At 37.4% G+C, this 18,877-nt stretch overlaps 2 protein-coding genes across 3 annotated transcripts in view; one reads left to right on the forward strand and one right to left on the reverse strand.

The window, feature by feature from the left end:
• LOC132101340 (rho guanine nucleotide exchange factor 26-like) overlaps nt 1-8,470 on the forward strand; it is a 122,160-nt gene extending 113,690 nt beyond the window's left edge. For both annotated transcript variants that reach the window (XM_059506222.1, XM_059506224.1), the window contains one exon: nt 7,532-8,470. In XM_059506222.1, coding sequence (XP_059362205.1) covers nt 7,532-7,674 — 143 coding nt within the window. In that variant the 3' untranslated portion in view covers nt 7,675-8,470. The remainder of the gene's footprint in view (nt 1-7,531) is intronic.
• Nucleotides 8,469-18,877, reverse strand: part of dhx36 (DEAH (Asp-Glu-Ala-His) box polypeptide 36) — a 41,530-nt gene continuing 31,121 nt past the window's right edge. The window contains exons 17-25 of the mRNA XM_059506221.1: nt 18,586-18,684; nt 17,545-17,718; nt 17,100-17,186; nt 16,853-16,936; nt 15,178-15,277; nt 13,358-13,448; nt 11,105-11,228; nt 9,356-9,508; nt 8,469-9,249 (exon numbers count right to left, since the gene is read on the reverse strand). Of these exons, the coding sequence (XP_059362204.1) occupies nt 9,094-9,249; nt 9,356-9,508; nt 11,105-11,228; nt 13,358-13,448; nt 15,178-15,277; nt 16,853-16,936; nt 17,100-17,186; nt 17,545-17,718; nt 18,586-18,684 (1,068 nt within the window). The 3' untranslated portion in view covers nt 8,469-9,093. The remainder of the gene's footprint in view (nt 9,250-9,355; nt 9,509-11,104; nt 11,229-13,357; nt 13,449-15,177; nt 15,278-16,852; nt 16,937-17,099; nt 17,187-17,544; nt 17,719-18,585; nt 18,685-18,877) is intronic.

Raw genomic sequence — 18,877 nt, forward strand, 5'->3', positions numbered from 1 at the left:
GCGTGGCGCACACACAAACATAAGGGGCCGTTCACATATCGTGTCTTTTGCACGCTCAAGTTCGTTATTTCAAATGTATGCGCGCGGTATGCGCGCTAATAATGGAAGCAACAAGCTCGTTTTTTCCAGGCGCGTCCGCACCGCATCGAGTTCTCAACTTTTCAACATCTCAACTTTTCAGAATGCCGCAAACGCACCGCAGGTCACGTAACTTCCTCACCTTTTCCGTAGCAATGTTGAAAGCTCAGCCAAGATGAAGGAACAGCTGATAGCTGTATGCGGATCAGTGTTGCCAGATTGGAAATGTCCAAGTATCGTACCAGAAGTTCAAAACTATCGTATTTGGAAGAAAATTATCGTACATGAGTCAAAAGAGTTATTTATCTATTCTAAACCAACAACATTTTGACACGACATGCAAATTACCACAATAGATAACTAGGCGTATGGTTGGACGGAAGCAGTGCAACAAAGTACTATCCCATTATTTTCAGTGACTGTCTGCTTTGCGGCGCATATAACATGTTAAAATTATTTTTAACACTTGCTCTATTGCGTCCAGTGTAGGCGGAATTTAGCTGTTGTGGCGTGGTGCAGTAAACTCCACATCTGAGCCATTGTCATTGGAAGACTGTATGTTGCCAGATGTTGAAGGGGTTCTTGCTGTCATGGACCGCAACTAGTGCTTGTTGGCTTTAAAGCAGGGCGACCTCCTCTGAGGTGCATACGAACGCATTTAGAGTGTCTGTAATGAGCCGATGTCGTGTATGAGTAAAGAAGCCCTATGACTTCAATTAAATCTTCATAAAAATCTGAAATTATCGTACATTACAGGATTTTTTTCATTATTGATCGTACATCTTACAAAGGTAAAAATTATTGTACAAATACTATAATTATCGTATGTCTGGCAACACTGATGTGGATTTTTTAATTAATTTAGTAGCAGTGCTACTGCAAGCAGTTTTTAGTGCTGCAAACCCATTTATCCATTGCTGAAATTTCCACGTCTTCATGGAGAGAGCTGGTCATGGTTGCTTAGCAACGGCAGACTCCTCAGGAGCGCAAGTGCCTGAAGGGTTTGGAGAAAAAAATCAGAAAGCGACGTGCCTAGCGTTTTCCACGCGTTTTTAGAAGCGATATGTGAACGGCCCCTTACAGTACGAAAACTCCCGCTTAATACAAAGAGTGACGATGGCGGAGACAGCAAAACGTTCCACAGTGTGGTTATACTTCACTAGAGTTGATGCAGACAACGCTGGTTGTCATAAGTGCAAATTGTTGCATATAAGGGTGGAAACACAAGCAATCTGTCAAAGCATCTTTCAAAAATGCATTATGTGCAGACAGAGAAATGCAAAGTTTTCGACTGCCTAACACAACACAAAGTACCGATAAGAATACCGTTAAAGTACCGGACCGTTAAGCAGTATCGGTGAGAGTAGTAATACCGTTAAAACCTTAACGATACCCATCCCTATTTCTGTCTAGCTTTCGCAACGCCTACTGCACTTTCGGAATTCTTTATTTTCTTTTTCTGCTTGTTTGTGATTTTTGTTACATCTATAATTTAATTATTTTAAAATTAATAGTGTACATATTTGGTTAAAATCGATTCCCTATTTTCGTTTTCTAAACTTTTTTTGGTTGGTCCGATCGATTGTGCAATCGATTTTCGAACGAAAAGTGACAGCCCTAGTAGGAATGAAATGAGAAATCAGGTCTCTATGTATAAAAGGAATGAAAATCTGGATGAAGGTTTAATTTAGATCTTACAGATGCTATACTGTACGTTTTCCATATTGCAGTATGTTGTTAGCATATCTCTTCGAACTGACTGATTTTCTTTTTGATTCTGCTAACTGAATATGTGAACATGGACCACAAAACTAGTCTTAGGTGTCAATTTTTTCAAATTGAGATTTCTACATCATCCATCTGAAAGCTGAATAAATAAGCTTTTCATTGATTTTCATCATTTATTAGGATACAACTTTTTGAAAATCTGAGGGTGTAAAAAAAAAAAATCTAAATACTGAGAAAATAGCCTTAGTTCATAGTTCTTAGCAATGCATATTACTAAACAAAAATTTAGTTTAGATTTTTTTAGGGTAGGAAATTTATATAAAATATCTTTATATAAAATATCTTCATGGAACATGATTTTTATTAATATCCTAATGATTTTTGGCATAAATGAAAAATCTATAATTTTGACCCATGTTTTTTTGGCTATTGCTAAAAATATACCCCAGTGACTTAAGACTGGTTTTGTGGTCCAGGGTCACATATACCTGGAATATTTAAGTGAATTTGGTTAAAGGTCATGGACATAAAATGCACCAAATTTTCACACAGAAAATTCATTATGGTATGAATCAGTCTTACAATTATTTAGTTACATTAAATGTAAATGAATGAATGAAAATACTAAAATAAAATACTAAAATTTGTACAATGTTCAACTGACTTTTACAATTTTTTTTAGTTTATATTTATTTCTATTTCAACAGAAGTACATATCAGGTTACATAAGAGGGCATTTGAAGAGTGTCTTGGACAAAGGGGAACCTTGGGGTCAAAAAGGTTGAGAGTCACTTTTCTAAAGGATGTTTCTTCAAGCTCATACTTGGCATATTCTATTTTCCGAATTCTCTAAACAAATCTGACCTTTTGCTACTTGTGTTAAAGTTATCCAGACAACAGTTCTGGTTTTTTTTTTTTTTTTTTTTTTGATGTGTTATGATTATTGTCCCAGAACGAGTCATCCTATAACCACATGGATGTGTTTTAATGTGAGGCTCAGCTGAAGGTCTCAGTTTTGATGGTGCTGGTCATAGGTTCAAGCAGTGGTTTCGCTGGCTGTTTCTTGTTGGCTGGCTTTCATGTTGAAAGGCCAGGGCTCATGGGATTAAGCTTCAAAGGCCCTGTGAATCTTTTAATGGCCATTAAATATACAAAAGACAGTTGAAAGTAGGCTATTTTATTTTTGAACATTTCATTCTGCTCTAAAGAGATCTTTTATAAATTCTCCACAATACTTTTCAAAGGAAAGCAGTATGAAGTAAACATAAGCTCTGTCCGGATGGTAATTGTTTCTTAGGGGGACGTAAGTGATTTTCACCATTTACAGGGGGTAGTCTGTGATTTACTTGCCGTCCAAATCCAGGATGTCAATGTTTTTCTCTCACCAAACCCATAAAAAAAAAAAAGTGTCTTACATGGCTCCGGGTGAACAAAAGCCTCCTGTAGCAAATTTATGCATTTTTTTTTTACAATTTAAACAATTGTAGTATCAGGCTGCAACATAACAAAACTGAAAAAAGTGAAGGGAGTCTGAAAACTAAATGCACTGTTTGCTTATGTAAATGAAGGAGGTATATCGAAAGCCAAATGGGTAACAATTTGCATGCTTTTCACCGCCGTTTGAAATAAGCGCCGTTAACGGCAGACGCCACCACGCGTTAAAATAACACCACACGCTCCTGAAGATGCAGATTTATTTGCTCATCTACATGGACACACCTCTCATGGCTACGAGGACTCTACGGCAAGTTGCAGCATCCTGTTTGCAAGAGGGTGAAGATGGGAAGGACAGCCCTTACAATTGTAGATATAGGGGAAAAATGCCCCTGAATGAGCTTTTGTCAGTTATCACACAAATTAGTGCAAATTTGGAAATTATTTTTATTTTATTATTTTATTCTTATTTTAATAAGAAATTAATTATTTTATTATTATTATTATTATTATTTTATTATTATATAATATTTTGAGTAGGCTATCATTTCATTTTAAAAAATAGTTGGGCATAGTAGTTTCACAAAAATTAAAATTCTGTTTATTTACATTTACATTTACTTACTTGAATGTTGTTTCAAACCTTATGTCTTTATTGCTTTACCCCCAATTTCCACCAGATGCGTAACGGCTGCGTTACAGCTCCGTCACGGCGGTGGAGTCAATAGGTTTCCATTAAAGTCAATGAGTGTATTTCCACTGAATGCGTTACAGCTGCGTTCCGACTCCGGCGATCCGCAGCCCTCCGGACCAGATACGCAGAGCTTCTATTTTTGCCGGATGCCGGAGCGCTCCGCAGCACTACAGGGCAGAGTACGCAGGACAGGAAGTCGAGTGACAAAACAGAACAGCCAGAAACAAAATAAAAGATCAGTTTAATTTTCAAAATAAAATACACCGCGCTCATATTTCCCTACACTACACCTTGAAAACGTCATAATGGGCGGAGACAGGCTTTTAAGTTTTAACCCCGTTGACACGATGGATGAAGAAATGAAAAGAGAAAAGAAAAGAGTTCTATCCTATACTCCTTCGGATGGAAAACTGTTCCTGGTTTGGTAGTTCTGTTTATAGAAACTACATATCGCGCGATCACACCAGAATTCGCGAGATTACATGGGGCAACATGGTGGGTATTGACGGACGACGGAACACGGAGCTGTCACGCAGCGGATCCGTTACGCATCTGGTGGAAATTGGGGGTTAGAGGAACATAGAAAAATATTTTGAAGAATGCTGGTAACCAAAGTGTTTTAGTCTGTAATATATATGTCGATGCAGCTTCTGAAATAAAAGTATAGCATGCATCCTAAATTAAATATGAATTTTTAAAGCTACATTTTGTTAGCTTTTTCTCATTCTTTGCTTTTCGTATTTAACACAGCTAGGCTATATGACTTTAAAATATCTCTTGAGGGTACTTTTTCTTCCTTTTTAAAAACTGAAATTATAGTCAGAGCTTGAATTAAGGGGGGCCCCCATAAGAAGCAAAAAAAAAATAGACTTAGAGTACCACCCCCAGATGTTTTACATTAGTATCAACAACGATAACAAATCTGAAAAGAAAAAAAAAATCTTGCAGTTAGGATAGTAAATGAGATTAAAGGGGTGGATTGAAGCCAATAAATGCTTATAGGTGTACCTCAAATCATGAAAACCGATAGATTCAGTGTGCAGTGTGGGGAGCTGCAAAGGTTAACTGCAGGTGTGGCTGTATGCCTCAAGCTGACCTGAGTTTTCCCCCGCAAACATTTCAGCAGTTATTATAGGCTTGTGTGTCCCGGATTTCTGTCGACTGAACCAGCCATACCATTAATTATGAATTTATCAGTCTTTTGCATGCCAAAGTCAATTTCTGCATATAGCAAAAATTTTCTCCAAATAGAAGCATTAAAGCACACTTTAATGAGATTGCGTTATCACCCCACAACTCTTAATGCATCTTGTATCCTTCTGGAGCATCAGTGAATGTTTGAACCTTTTTTAATAGTTGTGTTTGAGTGCCTCGATTGTCCTCTGTATGATTTTGAGATGCATCTTTTCACACTGTCACTGCTGGAAAGGGTTCAAATATGTGAAAGAAGCTGGAAAACTGAAGAACCTAAAGGACCTGAAGGATTTTTCTGAATAACAGTGTTCAGTTTAATTGGGACTCATGAACAACCATCAAAAAAATAAATAAAATAAAAATAAACAGTCGTGGATCATCCAGGTAACCACACACAGTATTAAGAACCAAGGGTTCCCAAACTTTTGAATGGGGTTATTTTAATAATTTCAGCAATTTCTTTGTGTTGTGGACTAAATGTAAACATCTTTTATTTACAGTATCTTACTCAGGACAGTACTAAATAAAAAAATAACATGCATTTAGTATGATCTCTCTTATTTTGTTAAAATTATTCACATTTTTACAGATTATGCAAGGGTTTCACAAACTTTCGCATGCCACTGTGATAATACAACTTTATAACTTTATGAGACACAAGCTCATTCAGGTGCATTTTCCCCCTATATCTAGAATTGTAAGGGCTGTCTTTCCCATCTTTGCGCTTTTGCAAACTGGATGCTCTGACTTGCTGTAGAGTCCTCGTAGCCATGAGAGATCTGTCCATGTAGATGAGCAAATAAATCTGCATCTTAAGTGGCATGTGGCATTTAATTAAAGGTGCAATAGATGATCTTTGAAAATGTTAACATTAGCCTGATAGCACCAAAAGCGAATGTCCCACCTTCCCTGTAATCGCTGTCCAAAGCCAAACCCCCTTAGCGCATTTATGCTCACAGACCAGAATACCAGTGACAACATTACTACATCTGCCGTTCAGATTTCCAGCCCATGTTCTGAAGTGAAGTAAACCCCTGCTCAGGGAGTAGGGAGCAATGAACACTGTGTAGGGACCGTATCGGAGTTGTTTCACGTAGCTCACTTCTAATGAGTTAGTGAACACACCCGATTCAGATTACCAAGTGAGACATTCAAAATATGTGTGCAAGGACTGGAATTGGGAACCGCTGGGCTACATCATGTGTCATTCACCAACGAGAAAACTTTAAAAGTACTACAATACCAGGAAGGAAGACCTGGTTATTGATGTTTGTCTGTCATTCTTGCTGTGTCTGAAAAACGTGGGTGAACATGCTGATGACATGTCCTGTCTGCGCGAACAGGGTGTGCAGAGTTATACAGATACATACGTTGGCAGGCAGGTAGGAAAGCCATTTTAAATGCTCGGACTGAGCGTTTTGATTGGACGTACATATCTTGGTCCTACGCCTTCCACAGAATATATAAATACAGATTAATATATTGACCACTTAACTTAATGATTGCTATAGGGATGTGAAGAGACTTTCAACCAGCATAACAAAAAACATTTCTGTAGGCAATCATCTATTGCACCTTTAACGTCAGTCAGCGTGTGGTGCGATTTTAACACATGGTGGCATCTGCCGTTAACTTATTGCCTAACAGTGCTTATTTAAGGCCTGGCGGCATTATGAAAATTGAGTTTTAATATTGATACGGTGGTGAAAAGCATGCAAATTCTGACCCATTTGACTTTCCATAGGGGAATGGGAATAAGAAAAGGCACACTTTTCCACTGTGTGGCATGACTTGGTTCGGTTTGCGTTTCCACTGCAGTTTAGTACGATTATGAGTGAGCGGGATTATTCACGTCATTATAGTTGCACTGCCTCTACTGCTCCTGAAAAACATTTTCATTCCGCGTCACCCCTTCAAGCTCTCGCTGGATCTGCTCCTCTGCTATCAATGAGAGAAGCATCTGTACTTCCTCAACAGACAACGAAACAGTCATTTTTTGGTTGTTTAAAAAGGTGTACGTGTTCAAAACAGTTGCATTCGATCCTTCGATTGATTTAGCTAAAGTCTAGCGGGTTTGTTGTGTCTCGTGTCGAAAGTTCAGTGACACAGGTAGTGACGATTTTCCCCGGCCAATCAATGATCAGCAGAGTTTACACATCACGGTTTGCTAACGGTAAAGTTCGCTTGGAACCTCAACCAAGGAAAAAACTACCAGCTAATGTATCTAGTGGAAAAACCCCCAAGAGTAAACCATACCGTACCATGCAATGGAAAAACACCGTTACAGCTAAGTAATGGCTCTGACAGCAGATTGTGTTTCATTTTAGTTGAAATATTTTTGCTTTGATCAGTGACTGGTTTATGTACATGAGGCAGCAAACTGATGTATGGATGTGGTTTTAGGCTGGTATGAAGGAGTGCGTCTGCGGGATGGAGAGAGGGGCTGGTTCCTGGCTGAGTGCGCTGAACTTATCACCTGTCAGGCGACCATTGAGAAAAACATGCAGAGGATGGACCGTCTGCAAGGCCTAGAGACCAATGTCTGAGGCTAATGTCTGGAGCTCACCCTCCTGAGGAATGTACAGCACATGAAGATGAATCTAACCACTACAAAGCAGGAACAACTTTAGTAGCTTGATACAAAGGACAAATACAACATATGTTTTACCCAGTAGCTTTTATCTGAGCTCAGGGCTCATTATGAAACATTACATTTTGTGAAATTGGAGTACCTGTTTAAAGTGAAGGAAAGTTTTATAACAGCACAAAGTTTTTCACTCTTTGAATTTACTCAGGGAAAATGTAAACATGAATTATGCCATGTAAATATGTATTAGATATCTGCAAATTGTAAATGTTAAATTCAGCATATCAATTTATATTTGAGATTATACAAAAGATAATTTCATTGCCCTTATTATCATGTCCCTTAGCCTATATGTGTGCAGTGTTGGGGAAAGTTACTTTTAAAACTAATGCATTACAATGGTTACTTTTTTTAAGAAGTAATGCAATAATTATGTTACTTAGTTACTTTCTTATGTAAAGTAATGCGTTACGTTAGTTTTGCATTACTTTTTAAAACTGGACAGGGCTTGCTTGCTTGCTTGCTTTTAAAATATAAAAATTATATTTTTGGCAAATATTAAAGCCTTTTCACACCAACAGTGAAATTAATACGCCTCAGATTGAAAGGAAAGTAAATTTACGTCCATACAATAGAATGTAGAAGAAATTTAAACCCACTTCAGCATTAAAAGAAGACACACAAATGTTTTTCAAGAGTAATTTTTGCTTAGTATGGTTGAACCGGATAATTGAAGGTCAGAAGCAAAAACATTTAATTATTGCAGGTTTTTATGTCATATTCGGAGTTGCATTATTTTTTATTAATTTTGAGGAATCATGAAAAAAATGTTGTTTAATTTTGAGTGGGATGAAATAATGCATATTCATATTTATTTTAGAACTACAGTAACGTCTTATGATTTCTCTCAACATGGATACAGGAGAGCTGTCAATCAATAAATTGAAAAAGAAAAAAAACTTGAACTCTGATATTCTCTTGTACATTAAAAAGTAATGCGTTATTTTACTAGTTACTAAAAAGTAATCTAAATACATAACTTGCGTTACTTGTAATGTGTTACCCCCAACACTGTATGTGTGAATATAGCAAGATTAAGAATGGAATCCTCCACAGACAAATTGATTGCATCATGTCAAATTTAATTACTGTAAAGAAAAGAATGTTTACAATAACTCAAGCCAATGCTAAAATAATAATAAAAAAGAAATTAACAAAAATATATGTTTCTTATTTCTAATGATGTAGGTATTTACTCAATAATACTGTTTCTCTGTACTCTCTGGTGTTTGTGTTCACAGAGCTGTGAAAGCATATCACATTTCTGTATATGACAGTTGAATGTCATTCAAATAAATAAGCCCCTCTTGGTTGGTGCTCACTGGCGGGCTCCAGCAGGGGTTTCCTCTGTTGTGATGAGGTCAATTATAGCAGAGAGAACAGCACAATCTTTAGAACCCCGGTCACTCCAGACCACAGGATGTGGACTTTTTATCTTCTCCTCTAGTAACACGTCAAGCTCCTTTCTCAGGTCCTAAATTAAATAAAGAATAAACTCAAAGTATAACTGCAATGCATCACTGAGTGCTCTGCAGCATAAAACAGTAAATTTTAAACAAACATTTCAAGGTAACGCTCACCTTGACAAGGTGAGCAATGCGTGCTGGGGACTGAAATACGATCCACACGTCCACAGCGATTGTCTCTTGGTCCTGCTCCTTCTGGATGGAAATATCCCCTCCAAAAAACAACAATGAAAATGGAGACACTTCGGTGCAGTCGTAGAGGAAGATCTTTAAAAAAGAAAAAAGGGAGAAAATAAATGATAAGTCTTTTTTTTTTTTCAGGAAAAAAACACTTCATACAATTCAATCCTTGTAAAGAAAATATTTAAAAAGTAAAATTACTTCTTGTTTTTGATTTCAAATATGAATAATAATAGTATAATTTGTCTGCCAAGTCATTTATTATCAACATAACAGTAAATAATTTTGTTGTCATGACCTTAATAATAAAGAATTATATTACAAAGAAATATTACTTGATGGTTACACCACTTGACATGTTTGCAAGGCATTCAAACAACCATTTCCAGAAAAGTAGTGTATACATTTTCAAAATAGATTAAATCAAGACTAATAAATTGCAATTCAAAGAAAGAGGAAGAAGGGCCTGTCTTCGGCTCTTCTTTATTGGCTTAACACATTACTAAGTTCTAATCAGGAGCCCAGGGGCCCCAGTTGGGAGGTTGTCACAGGTCACTCAGCTCTGTGGACACTCTTAGTTCTCACTCTCTAGTATCTTTAGAGAGTGAGTGAACATGGAAAAGACTGACGTAAGACTTGGACAAGAACCAAATGGAGACATTAAAATTCAGTTCACCTCAATACACTTTCGCGAATCAATCTTTCTCAATCTTCACCCATACCTTTTAGCTTCCAGTCTGATTGTTGCAATCTATGTTCTCATTCTGCCCCCTTCCTCAATCTCTCCATACACTGGTTTGTTCAAACTTCATTCACACTATTTCTCCTCTAACTCTTCAATCGGACTACCTGCCACTTTGCTTCAGGCATCTCCCTTGTCAATCTCTCGAAAATATTTCTCCTCTTTTTAACATGAAAATTTCTCCTCTCTTCTGGTGTTCCCAGCATTGCTATGCAGGACCGCCAGAACTGCTGAGAAAAAGACTATGCAAAGACAAAAACTAAAGCAATAATGTTGAGTCATAGTCAGAGTTGATCAGGACTCCCTAAGTTATTTATTACAGGTCAACATATTAAATAAATTAGCATGAAACATTAATTTTAGTCTAAATTATAATTCTAAAATAAAGAAACCACTTATTACCTATAGCTTTAGCACTTTCTCACTCTTTATGTCTAACTTTAGTCTTTACAGTATCATATTATCAGAAAAAGACAAGACAAACATGCCAAAGTTTAACCCTACAGGCACTGGTGCAAAAGACTAAAGCAGTGATGTCTCACTATGGCAGAATGGCACCAAAATTAATATTGTTTTACTTCTTTTTCTGGCAAAAACAGAGGCATATCTGTGTGTGTGAGTCACTGAGCAAGTACAGAGACCCCAGAAATGGTACTCCTTGATTCAGAAAGGAGCTTTGATGTCTTTTGAGAGGCTGTCAGTTAAAAGGCACACAGAAGCTGAATAAAAGATGGACTTAAACTAGAAGTGGCATTGATTTGCAAATGAACATCTTGTCTCGGAACTAAACAGAGCTCTTCAACAAAATGATATACAGTAGCCCTTCCCTTTGAAATGAGTGAATGAATACACTGCATGAGTGTGTGCAACTTCATTGGGGACAATTTTGTTAGCTAAAGCTGACAAAACCTCACTTTGGGGTAAATAAAAAATTTACTTACACTGGTTGTCTTCATCTTCAGGTGATAAATGAGCCATGTGTAGTGGAACTGAGTTTCCTCTGCATTGACAGATTTAGGGTGTATACAGACTTTCCCATCAGCCTTAGTGTACACCTTCACTGGCCTGCAAAAACAATTTCAAAATTTTTTTTTTAAAATTACAAGATTTAAAAATGTTGCAATTTTACAGATAAAGCTGGCCAAACAATGGACCTGATTGAAAGTCTACACACAACTTTAAGACATTTCTTCTCAGAAATCACTTTGACGTAATTTAAATGTGGCTCTCTACTGGGACTATTGTTGTGTTATCAACTTCAGATTTTCCCTGCCCAAAACTTTTTTCTTTTGTAAGTCCCTTTAAATCTTGGGTCGATTCCTGTCTTAAGAGGGCAGATTTAGGCTAGCATTATTTTTGCTTAATTGGACAATTGGCATACAGTTTGGTCCACTTTGCACATTATTCTGATCCTGAGCGCCCACTTAGAAGTGATGATCTGACCAATATGTAAAGCAACAAATCAGATTTAATTTGGGTCCTATACGCCATTTAAGGACAGGTTTAACTAAAACAAGAGAAACAATTATAAACCACACAGGGGAGGAGGGGGAAAAAAGTATAAAAAAATAAATGAATGAGTTAATTAATTGAATGGCACAAGAGTTCCTGTCAACAGTCACTTGTACAAAACTTGTAAGTGGAAATACAGTTGAATGCTGGTGATTTTTTCGAAATCTGTTCTTATTTTGTAAATTCTGATCACTAGATTACCGTTCAAGATTGGGGTCAAGTAAATGCTATATGCTTTTGTATCTTCTGAAAAAATTAAAAAAAAGGATCAAAGCACAGCTGTTTTCAACACTGATGATAGAAGAAATGTTTCTTGAGCACTAGGGTTGGGCCGATAGACAATGCTATTGTCCATCGCTGATGGCTTAAAGACTTAATGATGTTGCGCCAAGTTGTCGTGATGTCGTTCACTGTAGACATCGTCTGATGCCAAATTTGAAGACATTGCCCAACTCTATTGAGCACCAAAATTCAAGTGACACTGAAGGCTTTGCCATTACAGGAATAAATAGAATTTTAAAATGTATTAAAATAGAAAACAGTTTATATAAATTGTAATAATATTTCAGAATACTACTGTTTTTACAGTATTTTTTATCAAATAAATGCTACCTTGGTGTATGGTAACTTTTTTTACGGTATACAATTATAATAGATATTTTTGCTAGACTTTACAGTGCGAGACAAAAGTCTGGCTTGCGAGACTACACTCATGCTAAATTAAGTAACTCATGAATATTTCAATCTAGCATCAGAGAAACTAGACAAGAGCTTCAGTGTGACAATTCACACACATTGCGGCGCAGCTGCCTATTTGTACACATTCAATGAGGATCTGCTTCTGCAACTCATATAAAGCTGCGTAGTGAAGTTGAATGGAGCCAGGCTGAATGTAAAGGTCTGAATTTCAAACAGAACAGTGTAAGAATAATGGACAGAATGAAGCTGAAAGGAATCCATGTAAAAAATGGACAGATTGAGTGGTGTGAACAAGGTGCACAGTGCTGGGGCTGTGAAAGAGCACTGGTGTACTCTGTGTGTAAAAGCTGAAATCAAAATGTCCCTAGAGGACTAGGGTGACCGCTTGGTTATTGCTCTATTGCAGGACAGTAGATTTGATTTGATCAAATGGCATTCACATTTTATGTTATATTTCTTATTGTGATATTGTAATTTCAGGGAAGAAAAAAAATACAAACATAGTTCAAGTGAGGGACACTCCTCGCATTTTGCAGGATGCTGGGACAAATCTCACAATTTCGGGACTGGTGACCTTACTAGAATACACCATCTCAGCACTGTAACAGTGATAATGTAAAATAACTAATAACTGAGCCAGACAAAAAAAAAAAGTCAATATCAGTGGTTAAAACGAGAATTACACAAAAATCAAGGTTTCACTACTAAATTTGGTTGAAAAAACAATGCAAAACAAAAAATAAAACAGGTCTTTCATTCTGCTTCTATAATCTGCAATTGCTCTTTAGCTTTTCTACCCTTTATCTTTCCCAACAGAACAAGTGTCTGTAAAGATGTCTTAATTGGGATAATGCAATCAGCATTATAATCAGATAGTCAGTAAATATTCAGTTGGGGCTTAGAGGTTTCAATGAGCTACAGAATGGAGACCACATAATCCGAAAACAGAAACACAAATGATAAGAGAAATACCTGCCACTTACATTGGTCTCTTCTTACTATGGTTGGGGCGAATCTTGGCCACTTTAGGATACAAACCTGCCACGATCACAGCCTTAATCAGCTTCTCATTCTCTGAGTAACATAAATAAGAGAGAATATTATTTGTGTTTTGTGGTTTTTATTTATTTATTTATTTTTTAAATTTACAATTTTTCCTAAGGTGCACTTACAATGTTAATGGAAATTTTACACCATAAATGGTCATAATATAGAAAAAAAGTCAAATGTTAACCCTTACGTTAGTCCTCTGGTGCACTGCTTAGTGCAGTGGTTCGTATACTTGGTAAACAGATTTAGAGAATTTGATGTTTCACCATTCAAAGATATACAAGCTGTACTTGCATAACTGAAAAATAGCTGCCCAAAGGTATGGCTGTCGAGTGCAATGACTTGCCTTAAAGGGACTTTGCTATTGCTATTTTTTAACGGTTACACCTACAGAGATGATCTAATCATGAAAAGTGTTGATTACAGCATTATATTTAGATCTACTACTACTTCTAGAGCGGAGCATTGTAGCCAATCACAGTCGCACTCTGTTGGCCACATTATTGCAGTGATATCGCCATTGCAACTAGATTTAAAGGGGTGGTTGACTGTTTTTTTTCTAGGCTTGATTGTGTTTATTGGGTGCAGTCTAACATGTTAATGCTTAATTTAAAAAAAAAAATAATAAATTATAAATAATTAATTATAAAAAAATATATATATATATATATATATATAAAATTATTTTTAAATTATTTTATTTATTTTTTTTCCACATAACATGCCTTTATTTACCTCTGTCCCTTCTTCTATAAAGCCGCTGATGATTTCCTCTATGAAGCCCCTCCCTCAGAAATACGCAATGGGCTCAGATTGGTTAGCTGGCCCAGTGTTTTGAGATTCGCTAAAACGCCAACGTGTGTCTAAATGTCACTCCCCTCACCTCAGCGCCCCTCCAAGCCTTTCAATGGGGGTAAGCAGGTGTTGGTTTTCAGCAGTTCAGAATATGTGAAATAAAGTGCGCGCATTCATAATAAAACGTCCCTCATACAGCACCGGGAACTTGTATTGAACTTTCAGCATTGTAACTTTGCAGATACTGTTTATGCTAATACAGCAACATTAAAAACTGTTAACATTAGTTAGTGTGTAATCAATCAACCATCCCTTTAATCATAACAATGCAGACACAATGTAAATAAGAGATTAACTGTGCAGTGTAGATAACAGCATTGTTTATGACAGGAGTTTTAGCAAGAGTGCAGATGTCAGTCACTGAACTGAAGTGATTGACAGGTCCAACGATTATAAAGGTGTATAATATTGCATTCTGCATTTTATGGTATAATGACCTCTTATATGCATTAGGTATTATGAACTAACAATAAACCATGATTTAACAACTTTTAGTACTCTATAAATGTTACATTTTTGCATATACTAGCATTTCATGTTTTAAAAGTTTACATTAGTTATGAACAAATTAACAATAAGCAATATTAAATTAATAAACAAATTATATGAAAATTGTGTTGAAAAAAATGGTTGTACACTGTCAGCTGAACAAGCCAAATGCATTAAATAATGTTGTAAAATATTTGTATTTTTGGGAGAAATTGTGTGTTCAGATCTTTCGTTTAGAAAAGATAATCTCTTTTCAAAGCTAGACTGACAAAATCATCACATTTAGACTGCTCAAATCTTTAAAGATACCAGTGGTGTCAAAATGACAGACAGCTAGATATGTGAGCAAGCGGACAGCTGGGATAAAGGACAAACATTTAGTTAGATGGACAAGTAAAGTCAGAGTTACCCGAATTGATGTTAGAGCTGGGATCTTTAGGGTCCTTACTATTCACAAAGCCAGCTGCCAAAAGATGCTCTGCAAACTGACCCTTCATATTATGAAGCATCTGGTAGGAACAAGCAAAATAGGTTTTGTTTATTAAAGGGGTCATATGACATTTCTAAAAAGAACATTATTTTGTGTATTTGGTGTGTGGCGAGTGGGGCGGGGCAGAGGGACGTGGGAACACGAGTGAGGCCGGCAGTGATTGGGCAAATCAGTGGCACCACTGTAATGATTTAAAACTTCCTCGTCATCGGCAAGAAGGAGGCGGGAACCGGCAGACAATCAAATAACACTTTAATAATCAAAATAAACACAAAACAGCGCACCAGCCCCTCACGGACGACTGATGCGCACAAAATAAAAACCAAAACACAACTAAAAGCCCAGGCCTGGTCCTCTCTCGTCCTTCACTGTCGTCGCTCCAGTTTTATATCCTTCCATCTCCTACGTGGGACTCGAGACCGGCAGTGGGCCGCAGGTGCCACTGATTTGCCCAATCACTGCCGGCCTCACTCGTGTTCCCACGTCCCTCGGCCCCGCCCCACTCGCCACATGGTGCAATGCAATGTGTTTATGCAGATTAAGGTTCAAAAGACACATTATTTTCCACATACTGTACATTATCATTGCTCTTCTATGCCCTGCCTCTGAAATACATACATTTTTACAAAACTTATCTTTCTATAAAGAGAGGTGTGTGCTGATTGGCCAGCTATCCAGTGCATTGTGACAGGCTGAATTCCTCAAGCGTGTGATGGAAATGTTACACCCCTCACCATACTGTCGTCCCATGTGTCCCAGCACGATGAGACAAAAACCCATTACAAACAAGGCATTTGTTGCATCCAGTGGGGACATAATTACTGATTATATTTACTTATACTGTCTTTTTACATGTTGCATATCACACCGCGTAAACATAAAACCACGTCTGCATTTGTGATCGGAGAAATGGCAAACAAGCACTACTCTGCACTGCCCAAAACTCGCGTTTGAATCACCAGTGGCAAATCTTTTACATATGAAGACGTACTTACAGACTGTGAGTCAGAAGCACCAGACTGTCCTTGCAAAGTTGGAACTGCCTCAGTTTATAAGAGGCATTGTACACTACTCTCACAGGAAACAGTCTTCATCCTCCAAAAATGCGCTGCACACATTTGAATATTTGGGTTGAACTGTTCCGGAACAGTGTTGTAAACTTGTTGTAAACAGTGTTGAAACTTAATCACTGTTTCCTAGTTGTGTCCTCTTTTGGAAGGCCAAACAAAGTAGCTTCACTTTCACGGCGAAACATACAGTGACTCCACAACATGACAGCGGCGGCAACAGCGAGAATAAAAGCTAACACCTTTCTTTGCATGAGCATTTGGTCGGCGTTATGCAAATCCTCCCACATCTTGACATAGACATGTGAGTGTGTGTTAGAATGAGCCGTTTTAGGTAGGAGAGGCATCTTAACTTTTATAAAATTTCTGCAACTTTACAGATCTTCTTTATGCACCAAGAGCTTGTAACACTCCAAAGAGAAAGGAAATGTTGAAATCACATCATATGACCCCTTTAAGTGCATATCAAAGAGTCTAATTTCCTCTTCTGTGTTCAACTGTTTTATCTGTGGAGAGTTAAGACTGACCTGTAGCGTGTTGGCAGAAAGGAAGTTTTCCCAGCAGTATTCCTTCTCAAATCTGCTGCCCTGTTTCTTAGCATCCTCCCAGCCCTAAAAAATAAATAAACAAATGGATTGTCACATATATATATATATATATATATATATATATATATATATATATATATATATATACACACATACATATATACACACACACACACCTAACATCTAAGAGTGACTTCTTAATGAAGATGTACTCTATAAGACTTACCCAAAATGCATTGACAATAGTGAGATGATCACTTCTAGAGTTTTGGGAGAGCATTTTCCTCCTCCGGTCTGCAAACTTCTCCTTTCCCTGAGATAAATTAATCCATCAGACAAACAAGCCTTTATTAGAGAACACCCTCTGGGTTTGCTCTAAATGCTCTGCAGGATTGATGACTGGTGGGTGTCAAGTCAAGTCACCTTTATTTATATAGCACCTTATACAATACAGATTGTGTCAAAGCAGGTTTACAGTGTTAAACAGGAAAAAGTTGTGCTGATAATACAAGAGGACAACAGTAAACAGTCAGTTTTTCAGTTAAAGTCAGTTCATCATTGATTCAGTGATGTCATCATCCAGCTCTTCAAATAGTGTCTGTGCAATCATGTGAGCAATATTGGCAGAAATTGTGTATCGCTTGTGATCATGTAAAAGGGTGTGTTTGTACCAGCGGTATGAAGAAGGGATCTTTAAAGCTAAGGCTGGCCGCAATAGTAAGAACAGGGTCCAAACAGCCCAGAAGAGCCCCGAACAGAATCATTTTTCCTATGTGAGGCTCCACAGGCATTCGGGCAAGATGAAATCCTAATGGAGTTAATTCTTCATTCCGGTCTAGAGCATTCTATAAGATACAAAAAGAGAAAAGGTTGGCTCTTTCAAAAGACGTTTGACAATATTGTGATGCTGCTGCTAAGTACTTTGATTTTAGACTTCAAACCTCTTAATTACATACCTTTCTGGAACGCTTGATTCTGATCAATCACAGCATGTCACTGTCAAATAATTTAGCATAATAACAGTATAATAATGGACCATTGTCTCAGGCCATTGATTTCCTATATCCCTGTGTTTCACACTTCTTATAGCACTCTTCACTCTTTTCTCTCACAAAAAGTAGGTTCAACTCAAATGTCCATTTAATTCAAAGGAAAGGAAAGGAACTGACATGTGGCATCCCATACTTGGAATGTGTGCTCAGCATTTAACCCATCCAAGCGCATACACACAGCATTGAGTAGTGAACAAACATGCACACACAGTGAACACACACAGCAGCTGGGGGTTCAGTGCCTTGTTTAAAGGTCTCACCTCAAGTCATGGTATTGAGGGTGGAGAGAGTGCTGTACATTCACCCCCCCTACAGACTCAAACTCACAACCTTCAGGTTACAAGTCAGACCCACTATTCATTAGGCCACGACTGCCTCTAATTAGTGAATTGGTTTTCAGGAACCTTCACGTCAGAGTTTTTTTCCGCGATAATGACTTTAGATTATGCCTTAGCTAGTTTGCAACGCTCAAAGTAATCTATCATGTCCATTTAAATTATTGGTTAAGTAACCATGTAGCTGCTTTGCGCTGGGTTCCTGACTACCCAATTTATTTTACAGTAATGGCAGACTGTAAATTATCCCTTACTTATTTATAAATCCAACCTTCTTTTTCAATTCTATCATTTATTCTTCCCTTCCATCTCTTTAGCCTCTCACCAGGTCCACCAGGTGTGTGATGGCCAGCTCTATTGCTTTGTCTGATGGGGGGTCCATAGTTTTTCGCAGGAAAGATGCAATGGGTCCCAACTTCAGTATCTGACAGAAAAAAATACATAGAAAAAGAGAGAGAAATAGACCACACTGTTAATAAAACCTTTTTACAATCTATGCAGACAAATGTTTATGTGAACCCCAAGGCTTTGTGTGAATAAATGATCATGATGAATATTTATTTGTGCCCACTGTACTGCCAAGCACCAGAGAGAACTGGGACTGGGCAGCCATGTGG

This window comes from Carassius carassius, chromosome 23 (assembly GCF_963082965.1).
Source record: "Carassius carassius chromosome 23, fCarCar2.1, whole genome shotgun sequence".
Classification (NCBI taxonomy): domain Eukaryota; kingdom Metazoa; phylum Chordata; class Actinopteri; order Cypriniformes; family Cyprinidae; genus Carassius; species Carassius carassius.